This window comes from Candoia aspera, chromosome 16, assembly GCF_035149785.1.
Source record: "Candoia aspera isolate rCanAsp1 chromosome 16, rCanAsp1.hap2, whole genome shotgun sequence".
In the NCBI taxonomy this organism is placed as follows: domain Eukaryota; kingdom Metazoa; phylum Chordata; class Lepidosauria; order Squamata; family Boidae; genus Candoia; species Candoia aspera.
Genome location: NC_086168.1, coordinates 12,227,767 through 12,247,480, shown reverse-complemented (window position 1 = coordinate 12,247,480; position 19,714 = coordinate 12,227,767). Strand labels below are relative to the sequence as shown.

Genomic DNA, 19,714 nt, shown 5'->3' with positions numbered 1-19,714 from the left:
TTCATAGGCATGAAAGGGGGAAGAGGCGGGATATAAATAATAAAGAAATTTAAAAATGGACGTTAAGAGAAGCAAAAAATCCTTTTTAGAAAGACAACTGAATAACTGTGCAGGACCGAAGCTGCATTTTCCCCATGAAAGCATTCAGCTTCTCCACCAGCCTAGCTGCACAGAAAATTCAAGTCAAGGCGCTGGAACATGCCAGGAGAGCGGGCAAGCATTCTGCCTTGGAACTGGAGCAGACACCCAGGGCATTTCTCTCCCACACTGAAAACACGGCTGGGGAAACAGATAAGAAGGCTCCAAAGTCAACAGGGCTGGCCTACTGCATGAAGTTGTCAGGAAGAGCTCTCTTGCCCCTGGAGGAATAACACCTCGGAACAAGCGCTGCTTGCTGTTTCTGCTACGGAGGTGGCAGTGGCTGGGACCCAGAGGCTCCCTGACCAGTGGCAAGACAGCTCTCCGCACTTCCAAGTGGTCAAAGGCCCTTCTGACCACTGTTCTCGCAGGAACGCAGACCAGTGCTGACAAACTGTTCCTGTGACGCTTCCTCCTTGCTGCTGCCGCTGCTGCCGCCAGGGCTCAAAGGCCACAGTCAGGGTAAACTACAAGGCCAAATCCAAACCGGACGTGCCCAACTCAGAGCCCATAATTCAGCCTTAAACATTTAGGCACACTCAACTAATCTGTGTCAGCCTTCATCACAGATGCCCTCTTGCTGGCCTGCCTCTCCAAGGGAGTCTCTGATGTCCCCGGACTGGCCCCTCCCTGATAACAGAGCACCAGGTGCGTTCAGCCTGCCTGGGAGTAGACCTCCTCTTCTGGTTCAAATTCCCATTCAGCCATGCAGTTCACTAGGTGACTCAGTACTCTCGCTCCCGCTCTCATCCTAGGCTGCCTCACCAGGTGGTTATCAGAAACAAATGGGGAAAGATAGCCATGTATGCTACTGTCAATGTTTTAAAAGAAAGATGGGATAAAAACATAACCCATTAATCATACAAAAACAAACAAGCTGCAATTATCTTGCAAGGTTCATGCTTTCTGTACAAAACACTGTTCAATATTTACAGCACAGTACACCAGTAATAACAGAGATACACAAAGCAAACTTCTTATGCTTCCCCCAACCCCTTCTGCCTCCCTCTGGCCTGTCCATGAAGGGACAAACATCAAGAAGCCACTTACCTTCGGGAGCTTTGTTCTCCTGGTAGACTTGCCTCAGAAGCTGAAAGACACAAAGCACAGGGCCACGTTCATCCCCTCTCCTGTCTTTTGCTTTCATCAGGGTTATGAAACAGAACGATGGCCTTCGACACCTAGCAGGCCAGGGCGATGATTTAGCTGGATTTTTGCCCCCCACCCCATCTGGTTTTCTGCCCACGATCACACTGGAGAACGTTCAGTCGCCTGAAGTCTCAACTGAGACTTTCCAGAAACACTTTTAATCACTTGCTAAACTCTTCCTTCGATGGGGCTCTCATTTTGATATATGCCGGGCAGTCAAAAGGATAAACATGGCTCTTAGTCAGCTGAATTCCAACTATTCTCTTTTCTGAAGGTGCCAGCAAGTGAGAGATCCCTTTCAGCAGTGCAGAAACTGCTGGGGCCAACCAGCAATCAGGTCCCCACTTTCAGAATGCCCATACCTGGCCTCCTGGGTTAAGTGGGGTCAGGATAATGTAGTTCTTGTCTGCTCCACCGGAGGAAGGAGGCCGGGAAGACGGAGGCATGGTGTGCTGCCGGGGAGCCTTCCCGAGCTCGGTGTATCGCTCCCAGCCATCAAGCGTGAAACCCTCATTCCCATCATACAACACGTGGCAGCTCTGCCGATGCTCAGGGGGCCGTGATCGCCCTGTGCTGCTCTTCTCCCGCCCGGTGGGGGAGCACTGCGAATCATACGATGATTTGCAAGAGGGACGGCGGATGACCCCTCGTAGGCTGGGTTTGGCCTGTGGGGCGATGCGCCAAACTAGCAGGATGATCTCCTGGGGACAGTTCCTAGAAGCGAGGACGGTGTTATCACAGATCAGTTGAGGTTGCTATCCCCATTCTTTTCTGAATTAACTACCCAAAGCCATTTACATGGGGGAGTGCACAGACAGCCATATAAAACAAACCGGAGCCTAACCCCAACCCCACCACCCAGCAGACTCAGGGGCACTGCATCCCTGCCGTCCCTCTCCCACACACAGTTGGTAGTCACCGAATCTCATGGGCCAGTTCCACACATTTCCAGTCTTCCACAGACTGCTGATTGAGCCGAAGGACTGTGTCCAGTTGCCGCAAGCCAGCCTTCTCTGCCGGGCCACCTGAAAGAAGGGAGAGGGGCTAACCATCATGGCCAATCTCCTGCAGGATTAGAAGACATGGAACAGGAGACCTGTCATTCTTGAGCAGCAATCGCCCACTGCCCTGTTACGCAGCAGTTTTGGACCTGCATCTCCTCGGAGAGATCTTTTCCATTAAGGGCAATGTTTTGCCACAGTTTCCACATAACGCAGCTTAAAAATTGATATAGCTTACAGGCATGGCATAGGCCCAGTCATTTGAGGGATGACCTCTCTCTCCTGGTTTCTGCCTGGCTGGTACAATCGGACAAGAGTGGTTGTGCTCCAGGTCCCCTCGATCAAATGGGGTCATCTTTCAGGACCCAGGAAGTGAGCCTTCTGTCATGGTGCTGACCCTCTGGAACCAGGTCACCCTTGAGATCCGGATGGCTTCTACCCTGATGGCATTCCAGAGGACCTTGAAAATCTGGCTGTCCCCCCAGACCTTGGGGTAAGGTGGATGGAACCCCCCATTTCAGATCTTTGTGATGTCTGGATTACCATCTTGTAACTATTCTGTAATTCTTTATGAATTAATTTTCATTGCATTCTTATCTGTTTGGTGGTTTTGTGTTGCTTTTTACTTTGTGAGCACTCAGAACCAGCTGGAGTGGAGCAGTATCACAAACAGAATGGAACAAAAGCAAAAAAAACCACAAGTCCCTTTACTAGAGGGCACCTGCCAGGAATTGAGAGGAATGAAAGCGGAAGGAAGCAACTGGTCTCCTTTGCCAACTACATCAACCTATCCTTACCAGAATCAACAGCTTGGACCCGGACAGGGGAGTCACAGCAGATGGTAAAGCCAAACCCATGCTTCCCACGTGGGATTGTAATCTGAAACCAAAAAGCAGATTTACCCATTTTTAAAGAATCAAAACATATGAGCTATCAAAACTGCTAACTAAGCACCAGCAAGGGTAAGGGGAAAAGGGTCCAGTAAGTAACCCCATGGATGTTCCAGACTCCACCAAGGGAGGTGCAACCATGGCCAGACCACAATACTTCCACTGAACCAAGCTTGCACGTGTGCAGAAGGCCTCCTCTGGGCCAAACAATGGGCTCCAGTCAGAAGTGGTCAACACATTCAACAACTATTTTGCATAACCGGTGATTTTCTACGGGTTGAATATGGACAATGAGCCTCGGTATTAAATCAATCCTATAAAGTCTAAGGCAAAACCCTAACCCTAACCTCAACTCTAAGACAAAAGTTGCATTGACACAATAAAGGACCTTCAAAGAACACTTGATGTGGTTAGCTGACATTCTTCCTATGGTGGGCAGGGAAGATAACAGCAAAAAAGAATCTGCTGGACAAAGAAATAATTAGATCCTAGACACCTTTACCCATTCTAGGCAAACTGGCAAAAAACATTATTAAACATAAAATTATCAAGCGTTTATGAATTAGACTCATATTTTGTTGGTAACTAGCTATCTTCTATTAGAAAAAGGGATGTAAATCATAGAGTTTACTCAGGCTGCCAAAAGAAACAGAAGAAATGCTGTGTGGCTCTCCATCAAACCAATGAGGCGTTTTTATTTTCACACAGAACAAACTCAGGATGATATTCCATGTGAAATCCTCCCAATCCCAGAGATATCCACTGAGCTTCCTGTTTGGCCAGCAAAAGGGAAAGAACTGCCCTTCCGGTTTCCAAGAAAGGCAGTCTGGAGGAGGATCTGCACAGTGCTTCCAGGAAGGTCTCTCCTAAGGAAGCGACCATCCAAAGGAGCCGCCATCAGAGACAAGTAGGGCTCCTCCCACTTTCCTACCTGCAGCTTCTGTGGACCAACCACAGGTAGGATAGAAGCATGACAGATTCAAGTTACTCATTTTCACTTAATGCACATATTAAAAGGATATTAACCTGTGTAAATACCTCCAGTGAACTCTGTACAACTGGAAGCTTGTAGCTGGATGAATGTTGCAATCCCACTGCCAACCCCATGGAACACAACAGATTTTATTTAGACGTGTACAGGATTGTATTGTACACTGAATGCTTTAGACCCAGAGCTCAGGAGGATGCGCTGTCTGCAATAAGTGGGCAGGCGCTTTCTTTAGCCCTCGAAAAGCCAATGGCTTGAATGCCCCTCACCCCAAGACCACGGAAACAGGAAACAGTAGAAATTCTGCATAAATGGTAGCAACTCTTCCTTCCAATAAACCCTTGTTCGACCGGCACACCATCAAAAACCGTAAGTTGTCAGGAGGCCAAGAGGATCAGCCCCTGCCTAAGGCTGCCCAAGCCTGCCCACACCCATGTGCAGAGCACTACCCATCCCCTGAGAGCATCTATACTATTCAGAAAACAATCCGTCAGGCCACGCTTAGCAGGGGGACATCCCCAGAAACCTTGTCCTTAAGACCAGCCCTTGAGAAAATAATGGAACGAGGGAAGGGGCACCTCCGGGAAAGTGGCAGCAGCCAAGGGTGCCCTTGAGCTCGGTGGGTGGCGAGAGACCTGCCTGCTTCCACTGGGGACCAAGAGAGGAGGGACGCCTCCCAGGAGCTTTGGGGACGAGGCCCAGGACGGGAGCTGGTCCAGAGTCGTCAGAGGCACCGATACACCAGTCCGTTTGCAGGTCTCCACAAGCCCCTGTGTAGCCGCTGCAAACCCACCCCAGCCAGAGGGGGCTGCCTGGCCCATTGGTCTGCCTGAACACTCGGTCACAGACTGCCCTCCAAGGCAGGACTTCTCCTTCAGAACCCCAGGGGGGCTGCTCTTCCCAACCTCTCCACCCTGCAACCATGTGGAGACCCTCCTGGCTGGAAAGCCAGGCCGGCCGCTGGTCCAAGGGAAGTCAGATCTCACTGGCTTCCCTCCGGGAGCTCAGGCCGCCTCTCACAGACCATGCGGCACCCTCAGCAGACCTCCCCGCCCCATCTGCAGAGCCAGGTGCACAAGAGAAGGGAGCCTCACGCCCAGCCGCAACCGACCTGCCGGTAGCGCCGCTCCGAACATGCTCTGCACGGTCCGCTGAAATGGCTCATGTCCGAAGCCTCGGGGCTCGCAGCTAGCCCATAAAGGCACAAAGATTCCCGCTCTCCCTGGCGAGTGAGCGAGCGTGGGGAGGAGAGACTCCCTGGCCTCCTGGCAGCAGCAGCAGCGGGCAGCCAGAAGCCAGCCTCTGCGGCCCAGCGGGGCTGCCCTGGGAACTCAGAAGCCTGCAGAAGAATGGCAGGAAGCCTCCCCCCGCCTCCCAGGCTGCTGCAGCCATGTGCAGCTTTGCGATAAGCCTGGAGGTTTCCTGAGAAGCTGGAGGGAGAAGGAAGGCGGGAGAGTTCAGAGTCGAGTTCCTGCCAGCTCGTTTGGGAGGCAGTCCTCGTCCTGCCCCGCCACAGACAAGCGCCCGGAGAAGGCACCAGCAGACCTTTCCCAGCCCTGCCTCTTCCACTAGGAAAGGGGGGCACCTTCGCACTCATGAGGAAGGAAGAGGGCAGCAAATAATGAAGGCGCACAGTTTCACACAACCCCCCTTCGGCCTCTCGAGCACCTCACATAGTAAAAATGTGAAGGCCTACTCGACACCCTGATCCCATCAGTGCAACTGAGGAGCCGACTCCTTTCTTTCCTCAGAGGTGCAGAGAGGGAAAGAGAAGTTTCTCTCCTCCTTTCCACGGCTGCTTAGTCGCAGGGAAGACCTTCACTAGGCTGCCTTCCTTTAATCTGGGAATTAAAGCTCCCCAGCCTGCCATTGTTATGCAGGCCGATTGAAGGCAGAGTGTGTATGGGGGAGGGGGGGCTTTTCTACAAAATTGGGACAGGTGGTGACACGAGAACAGTCTAGAGCTTCCAGTTCTCCATTCCAACCTAACCCTGGGCACCCCAACCAACCAAAGGAAAAGCGCGGGGGGGGGAGGTGTCTTATTCCGCAGGAGCGGGATGACCAACAGACCTCTCTTATATATTTTATTTATTTATATATCAAATGTATATAGCCACCCATCTCACAGGAAGGGACTCTCTTGGTCATTGGTCATGAACTGTGCTCTCCTCCGACCGCTTGTCAAGCAGAGGCTGCGCATTCGTTCCCTCTGACCTTACCACCAGTGTGTCCAGCTGGGCAGCTCCACCCCTTCTAGTGCCTCGTCCCAGAGAATGGGCCTCCTTCCCGTCCGATCCCTTCCTTCCCCAGCCCTCCTGGATGATGAACGGCAATGCCTTCCCGGCACACTCTTTCATTCAGCTAAAGAAAGGGCCTGGTGCCCACGGGCTAGAAGGCGCCCAGCTCCGCTCTGCCCCCCCGGCTGGCGCACACACACCTTGACCTGCCGCATGTCCTCCTCTTGCTGCTGCTGCTCCCTCAGTAACGCAGCTGGCTTGGCCAGCATCAGGTCTGGTGAAAAAGAGAAAGGGAAGGGAAGGAGAAGGAAGGAAGGAAGGAAGGAAGGAAGGAAGGAAGGGAGGAAGGAAGGAAGGGAGGAAGGAAGGAAGGAAGGAAGGAAGGGAGGGTGGACAGGTCCTTCTGGCCTTTGGCAGCAGGTGGCCCATTGTGTCCTGCCCCCCAACAGGGATGGGTACACTCCAGCCTTCTTAGTCCTGCTGCCGCCCACTGACCATACAACTGGTAACAGCTTACAAATCTAAAAGCATCCCACATGATAGAAGCCAGAAGAATGAAGCAAAACTACTGAAAAGGATTAAACAACAATACTAAAATGGTTATACTATTAAAATCAGTGGATTTACGTTTCATGCAACTGTTGATCCCCATGCAGTTTACAGTAACATTTTGCTGTTTTTTTCCCCAAGTCTTCTGATTTCCATCTTGAAACAGAGAAAAGGCCAACAGAACAAGGCAACATTTCGGGTTGTTGGTGCCACCAGTACAAGGTCTCTTTCCTCTAACCTCATGACAAACTGGGCAATGCAGCACAGCATGTCCTTAAAACTTGCACAGGCCCACACAGGAACATGAGCTGGTATCAGCTGGACAGAAAGGACGGCCCCCTTTCTCTGTGTGCAGCAGCACCAGTGGCAATGCTGTAAGTCAACGGTTCCGGAGGCTCCCAGTCTTAGACACATCATTGTCCCTGAGCTTCCTGATGGGGAGGCGGGGGCATCTGTGCTTTTGGTCCCAAAAAGATTCCACCCCACGTAAGGCTGGCTGGCTGCCTTCCAGGGGAGGCTTAAATTCCTCACCCAGCAGGAAGCCTTTGCCTCTATCCCGGCGACCCTGCCTTGACCTGACTGAAGGGACTGGCTCAGCACAAGGTGGGCCAAAGCCTGAGAACGTCTCTCTCCGAGAAAGAGGGAGCCCTCAAAATCCTCCCTCCGGGACAGACCCACCTTGGCCTTGCTGTAGCCGCCGGGCGCCCACCTTCAGGTGCTTTGTCCTGCCCAGATCTTCTCCCAGTAAGTAATACCAGCCACAAATCTTCTGAAGTTACAACAGGAAAGAAGAAAGACAACCACTGCAGTATTTGCACATTCCCTCCTTTTTGCTGTCAATGTGCTACTAAAACATCCCCATGAAAGATGATGTGCCTGCATAGAAACTTGAGAGTTCTAGCCTGAGAACCAAAAATCTACATGTTTTGCTACACACCTTGCTACACATTTTATAGGCCTTGCTTTCAAAACAGACAGCAGAGGGCAGTGTTTGTCTACCAACCTCATTTTCTCCAAATTATACAGTAATTATACTGTGAATGAAAAGAAAGAAAATGAGAGTCCCTCAAACAAATTTGCTTACCTGAAGATCTCTCTCTAGAAGCTTTTTTAAAAGTTATCTCAGTTAAGATTGGTGTTAGCTTTAAGAATTTTAGAGGGGAATACAGTATTCTAAAATGTGATGGCATTTTACAAGTTGATGTTTTAAGCCACTGACTTCATTTTACTAACAGGAATGTCATCTTCGGACGTTGCAATTAAACGTAATTTGAACCCAGCCCCTGCTAGGAAGGTATGCAGGCCTTAGACAAGTCCCCTCCCAGTTCTCACCCATCAAATGGGGAATATAATATGCAGGATTGCTATCAAGACCCCCCTAACATTATAAATATGAAGCACTCTGGAAAATAAGTCTCCACTGAGCATTTCTGGCCGATGGAGCGCTGTCTCCTGAAGAAGATCGAGTTCCAAGTCCCTGCAGGCAGTAGTCAGGATCGCCATTCTTGGTTCAGCTACCAGTCTCTTTGGGCTGCTCCCCAGCCATTCCTTTTGCCACAGGGCAGCCCTTGCAGCTGGGCCACATCACTCCCAACCCAAGGCACGTCCATACCTTGTCTGGACCCAGCAGGGTCTTCACGCCAAAGCTCATGCAGCCAATGAGCCTGCTCTGCCTGGGCAGGAAACAGTAAGAAAGTAAGAGAGAGTGCGGAAAGCAGGGATACAAATGGTAGTTGCCAGCACGAGCGGCTCTTCCATCGCGAAGCCGCAGCGCCTCTTCCCTCCATCTTGCTGCTGCCTGCTCTGCCCTCTCATCCTTGGGAAAGTCTCTCACCTCCCTGACCCTCACCCTACAAAGGTGACCCAGCCCCAGCCAAGCAATGTCTCGGAAGCCATGCTGGAGTGCTGCACACGAGGCTCACCGCGTTGTCGCCTCAGGGTGCCACCTTTACCTGGAATCCTTTGGTTGGTTCCAGACTGTGACCAGGAGACGCTTTTGCTCATCTTCCTCCTGCAAAGAGCTGGAATATCAGCAGAGGGAAAGCGGCCCTCAGCTCCTGGAAGTCACCAAGGCCGTACTCTGGTAATTGAGGGCCCTGCCCAGCCTCTCTCACACTCTCTTGCAGCTGGCAGAAACCCTGAGACTTCCTGCCCTAGACAGCCTTGCCCTGGGAGACACACCAGCGAGTTCAATGCCTCGGGCCAAAAGCTGTGGGATGTGGGGAGGCAGAAGCTGGCAACCCACCCCATACTCACAACATAAAGTGCTCATGGAAGATAGGGTTTTTACTGCCCAGAACCATCTTGGTCTTTTGCCTGCACTTCCGAGATGTATCTGGCACAATGGACACCTTGGTTAGGAGGGGGAACAAACATGCTGTCAATCCTCTGTTGGACAGAACACCAACCAACCAGCAAAGCTGCAGCTTTTAAACAAGAGGGGAAATCATGTGGATTCAAGTGCGAAAGGAAGAAGCCTCCAACATAATACTCATGGGGCCGTTTCAAATTCTGCATTAATTTGGGTGGACAAGGGAAAGAAGACCAGGGAACAAACTGGGCTCCATTCCCACATTTCCCAAAGCTGGAGGAAAACAGGTTAACAAGCCGAGAGACAGAAAGTCCAGGCAACAACAGAAGAACATTACAGGTAGCCTCGCTTAGTGACCACTCATTCCACGCCCACTCGAAGTGGTGACGGCACTGAACAAGCGGTACTTACGACCAGTCCTTGAAGTTCTGGCCATTGCACCAACCCCATGGTCACGTGATCACTATCTGGGTGCTTGGCAACTGGCTCGCACTTACAATGGTTGCAGCACCCCATGGTTATGTGATTGTCATTTGTGACCTTCCCTGCTAGCTTCCCATAACCAAAGTAAATGGGGAAGCCATCCGGGAAGGTCACAGGTCACTCCAGTAAGTCTCCCCCAACTAGCAGCAGCCACCCCTGGCCCCATCACACTCACACCGCACCTCGCTGGCTGCCTGTGCAACCTCCCCCACCCAGCAGCAGCCACCTCCGGACCCAAAAGGGCTCACGCACGCAGCCGCCCACGCACCCTTCCTCATCTGGCAGCAACCATCTACCTGTGAGCCACCTGGGACTTGCAACTTCCTGCCGGCTTCCCCACTGACTTTGGGTGTTGGGTTAGGGTTAGGGTTAGGGTTAGGGAAATCCATGCTTAACAACCCAAGATCCTCGCTTAACAATGGCAACGGGGCTGCCATCACTAAGCAATGCGGTCACATGACATCACGCTTCACGACCACATCACTTAGTGACAGAAATTCTGGTCCCAATTACTTTCGTTAAGCAGTAAAGGTAAAGGTTTCCCTTGACGTAAAGTCCAGTCGTGTCCGACTCTAGGGGGCGGTGCTCATCTCCGTTTCAAAGCCTTGGAGCCGGCGTTGTCCATAGGACACTTCCGGGTCATGTGGCCAGCATGACTCACGGAACGCCGTTACCTTCCCGCCGAAGCGGTACCAATTAATCTACTCACATTTGCATGTTTTCGAACTGCTTGGTGTGCAGGAGCTGGGACGAGCAACGGGAGCTCACCCCGCCGCGCGGTTTCGAACCGCCGACCTTCCGATCGACAGCTCAGCGGTTTAACCCGCAGCGCCACCGCGTCCCTGCTTCGTTAAGCAAGGACTACTTATAATCAGAAAGAGCCGCTTCTGGTGCACCTCTCAGGGCAGGGCTACAGCGCACACTGCAGCTTCTGGAGAATCAATGTGCTATTCCAGATCATGAGGAAACAGCTGGCAATGGCCTCAGCTGTCTTAACTGCAGGCTACTGTGCACTTCCCGGCTAACACTAAGGGCCAGTACGGATCACTTCAACCCAGACCTGCTCAGCACTCTTGGTCTCCCTCAGGTCTCAAATCGCTGTGGGCATATAGACGAAAGAGTTTCATTTCTTTATATACACAGTGTATATACTTTATAGACACTGAAAAAAAAATCAGTTCTACAGACAGTGTAGTCAGCAGTTTAGAAGATTTAATGGCGGTCCTGAGCTCAGAGGGGAAAGAGGATGAGAAGACTTCATGCCTGCTCCCCTTAATGATGTCAGACCACCACCAAGTAACCCCCAGCACAGGCATTCCTCTAGATGACAGTGGGCGTACCTTGACAAAGGAGTCACAAATCCGATTCTCCTTTCCCATTAGGCCTTTGGCTTCCATGACTGAGCAGGTGGAGAAAGAAAAGAAGAAGAAACTGCATTTTAACAGGAATGGAGAAAATGGTAACATTACTGAAAGCAAAAGGAAAGGCCTCCTCCAAAGCTGACTTGGTTATACTGGCTGCTACACACACTGCCACATTACCACTTTCTGCCTGTCTCACTTGCTCAGTTCCCAGTATTCGCAGGACTCCGCTGACGCCACACACTTCCCCTTTGGAATGCAGCTCTCGCTGCCCAGTTAGTTTGAAGCGCGCTTGGGCAAGAGCCAGGCGCTTAACGTATTCCACTGCACTTCCCAAAATCCCTAACCTTAGCATACAAATATAGTGCACCACAGAATCCTGATATGATATGGATTCTGACAAACAATTGGCTTTTCCTCAAATTTATTTGTTCCCAAATTCATGTACTTACCATAAAGTTTAAGGTTTCTGCCTTGCATATGGATGGAGATCTTCAGCTGTCCTAGAGCAGACAAGGAAAGCAATTGCAAAGTTGACTAGTGGCAAATGATTTGGCTTTGCGACCCACTTTGGCACAGCCTAAGTAGCTTCCCTCCTCCATCTGTGAAATGGGAACTCCATTTAATAGAGAGATGAGCCACAAGATGCCACATCTGGTGGCAAAAGGCTTTTTATCTGGCTCCTATCAGAATCCTAAGGATATTCCTTTTCTTTCACTTCCCCACACATGCACGACAATCTCCTTACATTTATTTACTTTAGCATGTATTATGTTGCTCACGCCAACTTGTGGCTCTAAGCAGCTTACAAATACAGGTAGTCCTCGCTTAGCAACCACTTGTTCAGCCAGCTTCCCAGAAGCAAAATCAATGGGGAAGCTGGCAGGGAAGGTCACAAGTTGCTTGGTAAGTCCCTTTGACCTTCCTACGCTTGTGCTGTGCTGTCCACCCCCAGCCTTCCTGCACTCACGCTGCACCATGCTGTCCATCTCCCAGACTTCCTATGCTCGTGCCAAGCCGTCCACCCTACAGCCTTCCTGTGCTCACACCCTGCCACACCATCTATCCCCCGGCCTTCCTGCGCTTGTGCCCTGCCATGCCAGGCCTCCCAAGCCCTCCCCTGGCCTCCCGCAACTCACATGCAGCCTGCATCAGCCTCTTCCCCTAACCCCCGCAGCACCCCCGCAGCACCCCCACACTCTTTACCTGGGACTCCCACCACTTCCCGTTTAACGACCCACGCATCTTGGGGTTATGACAGCAACCGGGACTGCCAGGATTGTTGTTGCTAAGCGATGCAGTCACATAACGTTGTGCTTAATGACTGCATCGCTTAGTGACAGCAGTCCCGGTCCCAATTGCCATCACAACCAGAGGACTACCTGTATTGACAGACAATAAAGCATACTTAAAGCCTGAGTTTTAAAAAATCTCTCAATTTCAGTTTTCTGGAAGTTTTAGCAGCAATAGAAATAGCCTTCGTAATGTTATTATTTTTGCAGATACGTTGTAGACCTTCTTTGGTATTTGATAGCAAAGTTTGTTTGTTTGTTTATTAAATTTATATGGCTGCCCATCTCACTGACAGGTAGATGTGATCAGGAAGTGGCGGTCCCTCAAATAGCCTGGTCCTGTGCCTTGTTGGGCTTTATGAGTTAAAACCAGCACCTTGTATTGCACCTGGAAGCAGACCAGCAGCCAATGCAGCTCTGCCATCCTAGGGGCTCACGTAACTGGCCGCGCAGCCACATTCTGCACCAGCTGAAGCTTCCAGATACTCTTCAAGGGCAGTTAAAGAGGACTACAGCGTTTTACTTATATTGTGCTATTTTTTAAAACCATATTCTTATGTTTTGAGTGTGGCTGCAGTATGCAACGTTTTAAGCTTTAATAAAACTTACTAAAATTGCAAGACAGAAGGCCAAAGAAATGGCAGAGATCCAGATCCACCCAACCCAGCAGCTCCTTCCACAGGGACCCTCACAGGTGGCAAGACAAGACCTCCCTGGAAATGAGCCCAGTGGCTGCCTTTACTCCCTAGGCAACAGCCACTAAACATTCTCTCTTCCTCAGAGAGACTTTCTTAACCGTTTTCAAAAGCATCTCATCCAGTGGCCACTGTCCTGTCACATTCCAGCTCATATTCCTCCACTTGGAAATCAGTGCAACGCCATCAAGAGTTGCCTTTCTTTCAAGCCAGGAACAGCAAATGGCAGCTTTCATTCAACCAGGGAAGCATCTCCAGCAAGGAAATGCTCAGGTTCCTGTCCCCAATCAAGAAACTCCACAAACCGTACACTGTCACCACAGCCCTCCACCCCATATCGGAAGCCGTGACTGCCTGTGGCTCTGCTGCCCATGAAGAAGATGTGAAGAATCCTACGTCTGCGCCGCAAGGGATAGAGCGGGAGAAGGACTGTGGCCAGCTGCTACTTGTGCAAAATGTCTAGTGATTGAAAAGACTGCTTTCTTCCCCTCTTGCAAGACTGCCCAGTCCTGACCCCGGGCCTGAAGCAGGGGCTGAGTCACACAGAAGCTGGCTCTGCATCAGCCTCGCTGCACCCGCTGCCTCCCCCCTCCTGTCCCCCGCCACCCCGTGGAAGACTCACCAAACGTTGCCAGACAGAAAGGAAACTGCACACGGTTAGCTGACTTGGCACAGAGAGAGACTCGGGGGAAATGCCTGAGCTCCATGGTTCCCTCAGCTCCTCAGCTGAGAAGAGCACAGGCCTGTTTTTCCAGCGGCCCAACGGAGGAGCTTCCAAAAACAATTTTTCTCCCAGGCAGCTGGCCTTGCCTTCTAACCGCCACCGTTTGAACAGGACAAAAGGCGCTGGAAGCCCATTGGTGGATTTGAAAGTTCATCTGCACCCGACTGCAACAGCAATCAAGCCCTCGGCTTCACACCCAACATGCATCATTGCCTCCAACGGCGTTCCCTGAATGACTACCGTCATTATTTTCTCTCAGCAGTGCTGAATGTCGGCTTTCCCTCCAGGCTGGGGAGCGTTGTGCCCTTCCACAAATCTTTCCTTGTCTGCCTTGCTGCCACATATGGACATTTGTCCTGATGCAGTGCAGAATACAGTAGAAGCAAGCGTAGGTGTAGCACATAATCCTACTTAAAGCTTGTTTGCTAAAGCAAGTAATTCAGAACATGCATAAGCTCAGTTTGACTCAGAGGAATTGACATCTGATTATTTTTCCTTCTAAGCTAGCACTGCCTCCATGGTCTTAGCCAGAGGACTTGACCAACATGCACCATCCTGACCATTTCAAGAGATCAGATGATCTATTATGCATTTTATCCGACATATAAACAAACCCTGAAGGCCAACAGGCACCCTCTCATTACAGGCAATCCCTCCCATGAAGGACTCAAGTCCATACATATCTATCATTTAGTATCCCACTGAAATATCTCTAACATTACATTTTATTGGGAAGGGAAGCCCTAATGAGCTGCGTGGCATTTATCTGCAGGTAAGCTCGCTTACTTTCTAGGAAGAAAAGCTGTTCCCCTTACGAAAACTCCGCCAGAATTTTTTTTCAAATGGCAATGCTCCTACCAGGAACATTCCCTATCATACCCTCCCCACACCGTGCCAGTGTCCTGCCCTCTACCTATGGCCACCGGGAAAGGGCCTTCTCTATAGCAAGAATGCCTTTCCCAGGAGGGTTCCTGGCACTGACCCTATCTGCCCTGCAGTGCAGTTTTCTCTCTCACGTTTGAGACACAGCATCCGCACCCTAACCACATTTCTTTTCCCCCAAATGCCTCTTCGCCAGTGTCACCACGAGTACTATTACAGGGTGCCGTTCTTCCATTTTCCTTAGTTTTATTGTTCGGCAGATTGTAACAACCTGTTAAATAGTGGGTTAGTTGCACCCAGGCGGGAGGGAGAACGGGCACCCTGGAAATGGAAACACTGTTTTGCTTTGCATCCAGAGACTGGCTGGGTGCTTACAGAGCCACCTCCCAGTCTTCTGCTAAGAGCGGTGCTCCCAGGCCTGCCTCCATGTAGCAGCCCGCCAGCCCCTTCCTCACCATCCTTCACATATACTTACCCCTGCCTTTAACACAGGTCTGGCTGATCTTCCTCCGTCGCTTTAGGAAGAACGCCGGCGGCATCTTCGGAGGAGTCCATACTTGGGAGATGCCTCCATTCAGAAATCGTCCTGGTACACGTCCCTTGGCACTGACCCTGAACTCCATTCCTGCCACAAAAAGGAAGCCTGGAGAAGTGTGCTCGCTGGAGGTGGATGGATGCCTATCAAGTCTACAGCCCTCACTGTATTTCAGAGCGGGGTCAAGTGAGACAGTGAACCTGTCACTCCAGCCCATATTAGTTTCCTTCAGGGTCCCAAAGAGACGCTCGTCTAGCACTGTGCACACTCAGTCCTGTGCTTTAACTCTTTTAAATCTACTTCCTTTATGCTTGCTGGTTCTTATGTTATATCAGATCATTGATTTTCTGAACTGCTGAAAACCACTATGTGCATACTGCATTAGCACTGAAAAGCAGAGTGTAAATTCAGGAAACAAGAACCCTGTAGGAGACCAGGGAATGGGCAACCCTAATTCCCCAGGAAAGTTTACAGATGGTCCATTGGTCAAGATACTACATGAAAAGTACCACCCATAACCAATAGAACTGTTATTAAAATGAAATCAGTGCTTCGCATCTTAGTAACTACTAGAGGTATCCCTCCAGAGTAATTGTTTTTATGTCTAGTTCTTCCTCTGTAGGAGAATAACTTAGAAAATGTCCTAATTTTCTTGAGGAAAAGTGCTTACATTAGCTGCCACTGTTACAGCTTGCAAGATCCTCCTAAATCTTGACACCACTCAATTCCCCATCCTCAGGGCTAGTCTGGAGCCCTGCAGTTCCATTCACCCTCATCTCCCCAGAGCAGCAGAGGGTGGCCGCTCATCCCCTTCTCCTCTTGGAGGGGAACAGGCCTGCCCTTGCAAAGCAGAGAACAGCTGTGCTCCCAAGAGCCGCTCTCTCCCTCTCTGAGGTCCTCCGATGAACAGGATGAGGCCCTCCCCTGCTGAGCTTCGAGAGCTTGTGCTCCGCATTGGCATGAAGAGGGTCAAAGGATCAACGGTCAGAGAAGCCGCCTCAGGACGCCATGAAGGGGTCTCCAGGACAGCCCCCTCCGAAAAGGCCCTGGCTGGCCTGTTTGTTTCCTCAGCCTGGGAAGGGACGGGCAGGGCGGGGCCGGAAGAAGAGACCTTCCTTGGCCACCCCAACCCTCTGGGAAGGGGCCCCATGAGGTCCAGGTGGCCCCAACAGGCTTTCGGAAACTAAGGCCTAGTGCTTCATACGCTCCTCTGTAATTTGATTTTGTCCTATATTTATTATACTTTGAAGATGTTTTATTAAGCTATAGGACTGCTTTTGTGAATCACTTGAGGTTTTTATAATTTGGTGGTATATAAATGCAGGAAATAAACAATAAAATAAAAAGTGCCATGAACTACTAGACTGAGAATCTGTGTTTCTCTGAATACCATTTTTTGAAATGGTTAATCAAAATCCCTCCTGGCCCAGGCAAAAATGTCAAAGCAGTTTTGAAGTTCGGTTCAGACTGGAAAACCGAGGCTGGCCTGACCCTGTATTCCAAAGACCAGTCCAGGGTGCAGCAATTCCTCACACGTGGCAAGAAGTGTGACTATAGCAACGGACTGGGCCGATTAACACAATTTTTTTAAAAACACATTTTGTTTCATATTGTTTTTAACTGCTTTAAGCTGCTCAGAGTCATGTATTTGAGATGGGTGGCTATATAAATCAAAGTATTAAATGAACAAAGTGAGAGGGAAGCACTTTTTGACCCACACTTAGGAAGAAGGAAAGGCGTAACTTTCTTAAGTTCAAAAGAATACAGAACTAAGCCCTCCTCTTGCTCTACTGAAGTTAATCAGTTGCAGAGTTGGAACTGTTAGCTTGCAAACATTCCTGCTCCAATGTAATGAGTAACTGTCCCTCATCCTCTGAAAAGATTTGGTGGCAGGGTAGTGTTTTTCAAGTCCTATTTTCCCCGGAAAGGAAGATGCCTCCCTTACTGCCTTTTAGTACACCCAACTACAGTTGCGTTCATGTGCCAAACTAAGGGTGGAACCATCTACTTCCCAGTGCCCGCTGCCAATGGGGCTGTGTCTGGAGATCTTTTAAAAGTTGGCACTATTTTCCACTGCCACCAATCCACCTGGCAAGGGCTACCTGTCACCCGGCTCCTCCCACATTCTCCTGCAACTGGGCTTCCTTCAGCTTCAGTGACTGCTTGGAAGAAAGAGTAAAAGAGCAGGGATGGATCAACAAAAGCCCACCCGGCCCAGCGTCATCCACCTGGCAACAGGTAGCCAGGCACGCCCAGGAAGCATGCAGGCCCAGCATGGATGCAACCATCCTCTCCTGCTGCTGCCTCCGAAGTCAGTAAGCGACATCCAGATGTGGCCTCTGAACACCAAGGGACTTCAGACATAATCATTCTTATCCCTTTCAAAATCCATTAAGACTGTGGCCATTGCCACCTTTGGCAAGTTGCTGGAAAAGCTCTCCCTTCCAGCTAACTTGAACAACCAGCCTGCAGAATTGGAGACAAAGAACAGAAAGCTAGATGTGTTGTGAAGCCCCATTCTGGCATAGTTTTACCGAAGAAAAAGAAACACTTTTCATATTCAAAAGCCACAGAGAAAGCAGCATCAAGGGTCTGAAAACAACCTCATTGCTCTAGAATATTAGATGCAAAAATTGTATGGCTTTCTATGACTAAATGTGAATAAACCCAGCCTCTCAGGGTTAAGAGTCAGACGCACTGAAGCACCACGCTCTCTTCCTATACCATGGCTGGTCTGAAGTAGGATCACCCTTTTCCTCCCTGGGGCGAGAGATAAGCCACCTACACGCAGAACTCCTGATTTTCTCAGCAGATACCCCAAGACAGCGTGTAGCCCAGCACCATCAATCAAATGCAACAGCGGGAATCCATAGTTCCAGATAATTATTTTCTCAAATTGCTATAGCACATAGAGAAAAGTGTGCAATCCTGAGACATGTAACATCTTTCTCCAAATCCTGCATTGGATCTTATTAGATCTTGTATCTCTTGAATGAGCACACTGGAATTATTTTGCTCCTTCCAGTATCTTATGGGTGGTTTACACTGCAGAATAACACCCAATGAAGGAAGAGAATCACATATTCCCCAAAATATTCTCCCTCCTTTCTTTGAGGACCGGGCCCAGGAGAAGCAAGCCAGTAAGCTGGGGCTACAAAGGAAAAGAGGGAGGGAAGGAGGGGGGCTCATGACAACTTCATGCCCAAGGACCACCAAACTTAAGACTGAATCTTTACATTGGGAGAAAGCGTGCATATTTTATTTTAAATGTTGGAGAAAACCAAACCTGACTATTTCATAGACATAATTAACTGTTTTACTGTATAAAAACCACTCTTCGGGTCTTTACAACTGGCTTTTCTCAGCCCCATTTTTTTAAAAAATAGGTATATTGTTGCATTCAGTGGTGACCCTGTTCTTCTCCCCAGAACTTAGCTTCAAGACAAAGTAAACCGAGTACAGCCTGGCACCCACCTTCACCTTCAGGGAAAGATGTCACCCTCAGAAGAAACTGGAGGAGGCTGTTTATGGAGCCACGGTAGAGCCGCTATGAATGAAAGCTGGGGAGAACACAGGGACGATTAACATCAAGGGGGAGGAGTCACACCAATTCTCTTCTTCTTGAAAGTCAAGGGTTGCCAAGAGAATGCCAGCAAGCAATAAAAACTTTGCCCCAAAGCGCCATTGTAGTGACAGAAAAGCATACTAGTTAATTACTCCTCCTTGGCAGACAATTTTGGACTACCAGCCTCTTACCCCAGAAACATCCTCAGACAAGACCTCCCTTGCAGTGCCCCCAACCTCTTTACGGCAGAGGCAGTACAACCCCTGGATTCCATCCGGGGGATTATCAAAGCCAGAGACTCTGGGGACCACCACCTCCACATAGCAAGAGCCGGAATTGGCAGCAGGAGGTTCTCTTTAGATATACTCATTGGCAGACATTACTGTCTAAATTTATCTAGACCTCTGAACTGAGTAATGAACCAAGAGGGCAAATTAAGAACAAGGAACCAACCTGAGTTCTATTTGCAATAGGTAACCCAAGCAGGGAACTGTGGGGAAGTAGGAATTCATATCTGAAGACGGTGATTCTTTCATTCAGCAAAGTTGAAGTTGAGAGGAAGCCCAGGCAGCAATCAGGATATTGCCTTTTATACACACTTCTCTGCCAAGGCCAATATATTTTGGGGAGATAGCCAAAAGGAAAAACTGCCATGTTTTATCTTCTCCCAAGGAGTCCTATTGAAGTTTATTAGGGATGGTCACATTTCTAAAAGGCACTAAATTATTTAGATCATGAATCCAAAGCTAAGTGAGCCCTGAATGTTTGTTTCCACACAAGGCCGACTCATTTCAAAATAAACTTAGAGGGGAAAGAAATAGGCAGCCATCTCTGATGGCTTCAGAAGGCCTGGCCTAACTGAACGTGATGAGGTACTTCTGCTCACTTTTACAGCTGAGGAAGACTGTCTTTCT

At 49.8% G+C, this 19,714-nt stretch overlaps 1 protein-coding gene across 3 annotated transcripts in view; it reads right to left on the bottom strand.

Annotated features, from left to right (window-relative positions):
* Window positions 1–15,553, bottom strand: part of RGS3 (regulator of G protein signaling 3) — a 40,895-nt gene extending 25,342 nt beyond the window's left edge. Inside the window, exons 1-12 of one of the 3 annotated variants that reach the window (XM_063316265.1) lie at window positions 15,176–15,553; window positions 11,560–11,610; window positions 11,087–11,145; window positions 9,209–9,303; window positions 8,905–8,973; window positions 8,565–8,625; window positions 7,631–7,721; window positions 6,604–6,677; window positions 3,086–3,167; window positions 2,207–2,312; window positions 1,650–2,001; window positions 1,189–1,228 (exon numbers count right to left, since the gene is read on the bottom strand). In XM_063316265.1, coding sequence (XP_063172335.1) covers window positions 1,189–1,228; window positions 1,650–2,001; window positions 2,207–2,312; window positions 3,086–3,167; window positions 6,604–6,677; window positions 7,631–7,721; window positions 8,565–8,625; window positions 8,905–8,973; window positions 9,209–9,303; window positions 11,087–11,145; window positions 11,560–11,610; window positions 15,176–15,452 — 1,357 coding nt within the window. In that variant the 5' untranslated portion in view covers window positions 15,453–15,553. Of the gene's footprint in view, window positions 1–1,188; window positions 1,229–1,649; window positions 2,002–2,206; window positions 2,313–3,085; window positions 3,168–5,277; window positions 6,138–6,603; window positions 6,678–7,630; window positions 7,722–8,564; window positions 8,626–8,904; window positions 8,974–9,208; window positions 9,304–11,086; window positions 11,146–11,559; window positions 11,611–15,175 lie in introns of those variants that run through there. The other 2 variants (XM_063316267.1, XM_063316266.1) reach the window with 2 other exon arrangements.
* Window positions 15,554–19,714: the final 4,161 nt, after the last annotated feature.